Source organism: Helianthus annuus, chromosome 9, assembly GCF_002127325.2.
Source record: "Helianthus annuus cultivar XRQ/B chromosome 9, HanXRQr2.0-SUNRISE, whole genome shotgun sequence".
Taxonomy (NCBI): domain Eukaryota; kingdom Viridiplantae; phylum Streptophyta; class Magnoliopsida; order Asterales; family Asteraceae; genus Helianthus; species Helianthus annuus.
The window spans coordinates 156,396,385-156,404,832 of NC_035441.2; the positions used below are offsets into that span (position 1 = coordinate 156,396,385).

Genomic DNA, 8,448 nt, shown 5'->3' on the forward strand with positions numbered 1-8,448 from the left:
TTTTAGGTTTGACAAACACAAAATTTCCTTCTTAGCTTTTTGAAAAAGCTAATAAGTCAATAAGTTGGTTGAAAAAGCTTAGTCAAACATACCCTAAAGCTGGCATACTTATTCCTTATCCATATAATTTTATCAAATCCTATAGTGATTTGATAATATACCAGTCCTCTACTCGTTCCATATAATTATACCAAATGAGATTTGAAATGTTTTTTAAATTTAGAGTTAATTGACGGATAATCTCTGTGGTTTCCCATTTTTTATCTTTAGTCCCCACCTTTTTAAAATAGCATGTATAGTCCCTGTGGTTTAACAAACTGTTACTCGGATAGTCCCTGTAATGGATGTGCGTTAAATAATTCAGTTAAGTGGGTGTAAAATTACAAAAATACCCTTATAACAACCCCACCTCACCCATTTCTTCCCTACCCAAACTGTTGTCCACCGCATCACCGGCTCCACAAATGAATCTCTATAATTATCCGGCAACACTACATTCCGTCCACGACTTTAACGCCGGTAACGTTCCGTCAAACTCCATCCACCACTTCGCCGTCCAGCTCTCTTGCTTCCGCTTCGTTCCACCGCCTATCTCCGCCGCAACCGCCGGTGACTCCACACATTTTCCGATCGCCGAAGTACAATCGTTCTCAATTTCAGACCTATATTGAATCAACTGCGCTGCTTCAATTAACAAACCTAGATAACCGTCATCTCGTCAGTTTTCTTCACCGGAATCTCCTTTAAATTCAATTTCAGAGCTCCGATCTATGACGTCACAGATCTCAGAATCTTCAACCGGTACCTCCGGTCACTTCACATCAAATAATTCGTCACAATTCTCCGTATCGCCATTGTTTTCCGCCAGTAACGGAGGCTCAAACGGCTCAAACTCTAGCGGATGACGTAAGCTGAATGGTATGGAACGAGCTTGCAATCTAATGGCCAGAAATTAGGAGAGATGCTAGATAGAATTGAGATAAAGATTCGACTAAATTTTTCTTACTTTTCATTCAATTCAAAGGTGCTTAAATACAAGATGCAAAAAGGAAATAACTGTCAACATGGAATAATGGAAACGTGCAGCCTAATGGATTGCTAATTAACCTACTGAACATGTAAACGTGGGCAAATGGGAAACGTGAATATGCATGCTGATAAGTTAACGTGGGTGGTTACGTGGCACATATCAATCCACCCCGCTTGAATCCACCTTGTCCTCAAGGTGATGGCCGGTGTCTTCCGATGAGTCAAGGATCATAAACCATTGAGGCTTACTACACTTATGACCCGGTCGGTAAATTTCATCACAGTAGTAGCATAGTCCTTTGGCATGTCGGTCCCGTAGTTCCGTACTTGAGAGTCGCCTAACAGAATTAGGAGCCAGAAGAGCTACCCGATTGTTGGGCGCCGGACCCAAGAGACCCGTAACAGGTGCTCCTTCAACCGGTTCATGGTTTTGATCCAACTTAACCTTCTTCTCCACTAGTCTTGCCATACCAATAGCTTCCGAAAGTGAACGAGGAGCCTTCAACTTAATCTCCAACCGAATTTCATCTTTGAGACCCCCGATAAAGCATCCAATCAAAAAGGGTTCCGACAAACCATCAACACGATGAGAAAGCCGCTCAAATTCTTGCTGGTAGGCAACCACCTTCGTAACTTGTTCGAGACGAGTTAAAGCTTCTGTCGGGTCTTCAAAATCTTTGGGGCTGAAGCGACTATGAACCGCCTTAGAAAACTCGACCCATGACATCGGTCCTTTAGATTTTTCGAGCCACCGGTGCCATTGTAGGGCTATTCCATCAAGGTGGAAGGAGGCGAGATGGACTTTGTCGTTGTCGGCAACCTGTCGAAAAGTGAAGTACCGCTCCGCTTGATAAAGCCAACCGGCGGGATCTCCCCCGTTGTACCGGGAAAGGCAAGTTTCAGGTATGGTTTGTGGGTGTTGGTGATCGGTTTGCCGCCACCGGAGGAAGGTCCAATTGAGTTGTCGCGCAAGGCTTGCAAGGAGACATGGAGACTCTGCATCTCGGACAATATCTTCTCAAACATGCCATCGTGTTGGGAAAAACGGGCTTCAGTATCTTGTTGGAATTCAGCATTGGTTCGTTTGTGGGTTTCCATCGGATCGGTGCTCTGATACCAAATGGTATGGACCGAGCTTGCAATATAATGGCCAGAAATTAGGAGAGATGCTAGATAGAACTGAGATAAAGATTCGACTAAATTCTTCTTACTTTTCATTCAATTCAAAGGTGCTTAAATACAATATGCAAAAAGGAAATAACTGTCAACATGGAATAATGGAAACGTGCAGCCTAATGGATTGCTAATTAACCTACTGAACATGTAAACGTGGGCAAATGGGAAACGTGAATATGCATGCTGATAAGTTAACGTGGGTGGTTACGTGGCACATATCCTTGACGTTGAGGTCAACATTAAGGCCTGTGTTTTGACAGTTTTTGTCGTCATCTCTAGCAGAGAAGACAGAGATGGCATGTAGGATTTTGAAGAGGTTTGTTTGAGATTTTGGTTGTGTTCTGATGAATGATTTCTTAGAAGCTCTAGGGAAAAGGTTTAAGAAAAACACAAGTGCATGTGGGATTGGGTATATGTGGTGGAAGAGATTGGGTTGTTTAAGGTGGCCCTACATGTTTTTTTCATTGTTTTGATTTATTAGTTAATTAGTTTTTAACAGTAAGGGTAATTTAGTCATTTTACATGGACTTAACTGGATAAATTAACCTCCATCCAGTTAGAAGACTATCCGAGTAACAAAATAACAAACCATAGAGAGCATACCTGCTATTTCTAAAAGGTGGGGACTAAATGTGAAAAAACGTGAAACCACAGGGATCATCCGCGCAATTAACTGTTAAATTTATAAAAACACCTTATGTTAATTCCATTTACCAAACTTGACATGCGTAATTTGGAAAAGGTTTTGGACCCATTCCAGCATCTTTGAAACTTCAAGTTAAAAAATGAACAAAATATAAATGTTCAGGTATCAAACTGAAACTTATATTAGGGCCTCCATAGATGGCTAATCCCCTGCCGCCGTCGTGCAACCGTGAACTACCAACGAACTCTGTCTACACCGTCGTATTCTGAGCATCGCCGACGAAAAATTCACCGGAGGACGAACAATTCGAAATCAGGTATGTTCAATAATCGTTAAACCCTAGCTGAATTAACTGAAATCGTTCATCATTGTCATAAATTTATCTTATATCGTCGTTAATTTGCGCCGTTATGTGTGTTGATTTTGTTCTCCTGTATATGAAACTTAGATTAAAATATGATTACTGGTTACATTGAATCGTTAATAGATTGATATAAATTGTACTCTATTGGTTTTAAATTTTGTTGTTAAATCCTAATGCAGTTATACTCTCTTTGATTTAAAAAATGAGAGTAGCAGTTTGTCACAAAGATTTACAAATAAAAAATAATTAAGTAGCCTTTTTGTATTTTTTTTCTCAGAAGATTTTGAAATGACTTTTATTTAGTAACTTTTTGCATCAGAAATCTTAGATAGAATGGAAGTGATGATGTCATCTTCTGTTCAGGAGTGTTCATTAATGGAAAATGATAATGGTAATGGTGATCTTAATCTTAATAAATCAAAGAGAAAGCGAAGGCGAAAAGCGCACAAGAGACAGTCGGATGAAAATCTAGGGTCGTTAGAAAAAACGGATCCGAATATTAGCATAGGTATATCCACAAGCGTTGATAAGATGTCAGCGGAAAAGAGCACAAGTATGGCTAAAGATCTTAATGGGGAGGTGGAAGTACAAATGAAAATGGAAGCTGTGATCGGTGAAACGAGTGCAGCTTCAAATGTAATAGATAATACAACATCAAAAAGAAGAAAGAGAAAGAAAATGGAGAATAATAATCCAGATTTGGGTGATAGTTTAAGTACCCGTGAGAGCGCACAAGCAGGATCAAGTATGACTAAAGTTCTTGGAGAAAAGTGTGATGAAACAGTGTTGGGTCAAACTACGACTCTTGATGAACACATGGGGTCAAAAGAACAAGATCACGCAGAAGTTGCTAATGGTAAGACGGGGGAGAGTGAAACCACCGATCTTAATGTGAATGGCAAGGAAAAAAGGAAAAAGAAGCGGAAATTAAAGAACAAGCAACCAACTTTAGCTGAAATTTCGTATCCACAGTACGTACGAGGCCTGGAAGCTTCCAAACGTGCGAGGGATTCAGGTACAATTTCAACAAATAATTCAGCATCAAAAAGAGAAACGATGCAGAAACTAAACAAGAATCCAGACTTGGGTGACATTCTAAGTACCCATGAGAGCACACAGGAAGGATTAAGTACAGCTAAAGTTCTTGAACTAAAGAGTGGTGAAACGGTCTCGGCTAAAGCTGCAGCTCCTGATGCAAACTTGATGTCAAAAGGAGATCATACAGAAGATGCCAATGGCAAGACGGGTGAGAGTGAAACTACAAATCTCAACGTAAATGGCAAGGGGAAAAAGAAAAGGAAGGCGAAATCAGAGATCACGCGGCCAACTTTAGCTGAAATATCGAATCCGCAATACTTACAAAACTTGGAAGCTGCCAGAGGCGAGACGGATTCAGGTAGGGGTGTGCACATTTCGGTTCGGTTTTGGGGTAAAACGAAACGATAGCCGAAATGTTTGGTTTTCGGTTATTGAAAACCGTTCGGTTTTGGTTTTTTCGGTTTCAGTTTTAGCAACGGTTCGGTTCGGTTTTTTGGTTTTTTCGGTTTTTGGAACAAAATTACGTAAGATTCAAAAATAAAAAGTATAATTCAAGATTTTATAATCTTTCTTAGATGTTTACAGTTAATTTATTATGTTTAACCTTTTTATTTTAATATCGTTCACATAAACCTAATTTCTAATCTATTTTTATTTTTCTCCAAAGTTTTTATTAAGACATTTTCTTTTATAATACTCTGAAAATCATCTAATTTTTATGTTGAATTTTGTTATTTCTTGTAGGCAATGGATAAATCATTTCAAAGATAAATAAACATGTTAATGTTTTTATTATAAATACCTAACATTCAAGAATAAAACTAATAATTCCTAAATCAAAATATAACAAACGTTAAAAAATGTTTTTTTAGGTTATTCGGTTCGGTTCGTTTTTTTCTGTTTTTTTGTGCGGTACGGTTAAGTCTGTTTTTTCGGTTTTCTGCTCACCCCTAGATTTTCAGGTACGACTTCAATAGGCAATTCAGCAATACAACAGAGAACAAGAGAGAAGATGATGAACAATAATCCAGACTTGGGTGACATGTTAAGTACTCGTGAGAGCATGCATGAAGGATTAAGTACAACTAAAGTTTTTGAAGTAAAGAGTGGTGAAACAGTCTTGGCTAATACTGCAACTCTTGATGCAAACATTGTGTCAAATGGAGATCATGCAGACGTTTCTGGTAAGGCCGGGGAGAGTGAAACCGCAAATCTTAATGTGAATGGTAAGGAGAAAAAGAAAAGGAAGCCGAAATCAAAGAACAAGAGGCCAACTTTGGGTGAAATTTTGAATCCGCGATACCTACAGAACTTGGAAGCTGCCAAGACGGGTTCAGGTACAACTTCAACAGATAATCGAGCCTCAAAAAAACACAAGAGGCAGAGACTAAACGGGAATTCAGACGTGGGTGACATTTTAAGTACCCATGAGAGCACACATGAAGGGCTAAGTACAACTAAAGGAGATCATCTAGAAGTTGTTAATGATAAGATGCAGGTAAATGAAACAAATAATCTTAATGTTAAAGGTAAGAAGAAAAAGAAAAAGAAGCCAAAATCAAAGAACAATGAGACGGGTTTAGAGAGTACAGATATAGAAAGCGTAGCATCCCCGCAGGTTGCCAACAGTGAGATGGGCTCCACAACCATTGTTCTCAAGGAGATAACTCATGTTGCAACATTGGGGAAAAAGCTTATTATTCTCGATGTTAACGGGTTGCTTGCAGATGTTCTTACAGAACGACCAAAGGATATTGTAGCAGATAAATATATTCCAAGACGAGCAAGTATGACTCGGGACCATAATTTAAAAGTTAATTTGTTACAGATAACTTTGAATTCTTGTTTAACAAGTTTAGTTTGCAATTTTGCATGCAGTTTTCAAGAGACCGTATTTAGATGATTTTTTGTGCTTTTGTTTTGAGAGATTCGAAGTTGGCATTTGGTCTTCAAGAGCCATGTATTGTTCATTTTTTTCAATTACTCTTTTGTTTTCTTTCTTTCTTCTTTTCATGCATCCATAACTAGTTTTTGTATCTATATGCAGGAAAAATTTGGTCCCGGTGATTAACTTTCTGTTGGGAGATTTGAAGAAGAAACTGCTTTTTTTGTGGGTGAGTGCGTTTAGACTTTGTTATATCTGTCAAATCCAACTACTCCCATTATACCAATATTTGGGAGACGATACAGTTGGTAAATATAATTTGTCACCTCAGATTTTTTACCGACACAGCTGCCTCTATTGTAATTTGAGCAACCACTGATCTAAAGTATGGAATGCAGGATAGTTGCAAATGCACAGATTCAGGTATTGGAACTCTTGAAGTCAAACATAAGCATGTAGTCGTAAAAGATCTAAGAAAAATTTGGGATGAAGATGGTCCTAAAAAGTCTTGGGTGAAAGGAACGTTTCATGAATCAAATACGTTGTTGGTGGACGATTCTCCATACAAGGCATTGCTCAATCCTGTAAGATCATATCTATATTTCATGAATAAAATTATTAAATACACATAATAATTTTGTCATGATAAAAAAATAGGCAAATTGGAAAATAATAATCCCATCTTTCTGAAATTTGCTGATAATAATCCCAAGTCAGTTATTAGCCAATAATAATCCGACCTCGTCCAATTTTTTTGTAAAATAGTCTGCGGTTAAAATAAGCTTAACGGAGTTAAGTGTTTTTCCGAATTACAAACCGATGTTTTAGGGCTTTTGATCAGAACGAGGATAGAACGAGGATACGGGTCGATTGATGTAGAAGTTACCTCGAAATTGTGTTCGAAATGGCTTGAATTTTGTTAATTGGAAGTTAAACACCCGAATTGAAGCACCGTTTTCGTGGGTTGGGGGCAGTATTTCGAGGTAAGTTTTACATCAATCGACTCGTATCCTCGTTCTGATCAAAAGCCCTAAAACATCGGTTTGTAATTCGGAAAAACACTTAACTCCGTTAAGCTATTTTAACGGCGTACTATTTTACAAAAAAATTGGACGAGGTCGGATTATTATTGGCTAATAACTGACTTGGGATTATTATCAGCAAATTTCAGAAAGATGGGATTATTATTTTCCAATTTGCCTAAAAAATATACTCATTTTGTTTTGATTTACATTTTTAATCTTGCAGAAGCATACGGGAATCTTTCCCACGTCTTACAGCTACAAGAATAGAGATGATAACTTCTTAGGTGAGCTACAAATAAAACAGCGTTTTTAGTCCTATCTAATTCATTGAACATGTTAAATATATAAAAGTGTTGTGGTTGGTTCTTCTTGCAGCTCCTAAAGGCGAACTCCAAACCTATCTTGAAGGTTTGGCAGGCGCAGACGATGTGAAGACGTATGTAGAGCAACATCCATTTGGTCAAGGTGCCATTGATGAACACAGCCCACATTGGGCCTTTTACTCGAGCATTATCGAGCGATTAAATAATAAAAACATTATGGAGAGTTTATATAAGAAGAGCCACGACAAAAGAAGAAGATGCCACAAAGATTTTTACCATCCCTCATAAAATGAACTTGGTCATGCGCCATGGTTTGTGCTATGGAACTTGAACACCCAATTTTGTTGTAGTGAACCATTCTTTACTTATGTAAACATTTTGACTTGTGAAATTTCATAAGTTTAATATTTGAGATTTTTTAGGTCTCTCTTGTTTTAGAGATCTAGGTTTTAGGGTTCTTGATTTGTGAACTTTATGAAGTTTTTTTGTTTGTGTTTGTCCCTGCTTGTTACTTTGTGTGTTTCTTTTGGTAGTTTGTGTTCTTTATGTGGTTGTGCTGGAAATAATGGGTTTCAATGTGTCTCTGTGTTCCTTGATGTATGTAGTATTTCAGATGCCTTTTTATATTGGTAGTTAAAATCATTATAAATGTTTATTAATTAAAATTATTTATTATAGATATACCACATGATATCAACTTTAAGATTGCAATCTTAATCTGCATGTATCAAAAATCAAAATCGAAAGTAGAGATGGTATTAATAATTATTAAAAGCTTTAAAATTAAACTTTTATATAGATTATTTCTGTATAATATTTTTGTTCGAGGCAAGAGTGGATGTATAATGGGCATCACATGAGTACATGCTATGCTAACGTTGTGTTATACTAGTGGGAGATGGGACGGGACTCCTACGGAACATGGCGGGTAGGGGCGGTTCTTAGAAGTGGGCAGGGCCATG

General features: G+C 37.8%; 1 protein-coding gene across 4 annotated transcripts; it reads left to right on the top strand.

The window, feature by feature from the left end:
- The first annotated feature begins 3,015 nt into the window (after window positions 1-3,015).
- On the top strand, window positions 3,016-7,982 carry LOC110915875. 4 transcript variants are annotated; one of them, XM_022160616.2, is made up of 8 exons: window positions 3,016-3,167; window positions 3,535-4,611; window positions 5,216-6,040; window positions 6,132-6,213; window positions 6,301-6,367; window positions 6,537-6,722; window positions 7,387-7,447; window positions 7,539-7,982. In XM_022160616.2, the coding sequence occupies exons 2-8, from the start codon at window positions 3,549-3,551 to the stop codon at window positions 7,772-7,774; spliced, it is 2,520 nt and encodes an 839-aa protein (XP_022016308.1). In that variant the 5' UTR covers window positions 3,016-3,167; window positions 3,535-3,548; the 3' UTR covers window positions 7,775-7,982. The 4 variants fall into 4 exon arrangements, with proteins under 4 accessions (XP_022016308.1, XP_035833643.1, XP_022016310.1 ...); XM_035977750.1 differs by having other exon boundaries at window positions 6,537-6,707; XM_022160618.2 differs by having other exon boundaries at window positions 3,024-3,167; window positions 3,579-4,611.
- Window positions 7,983-8,448: the final 466 nt, after the last annotated feature.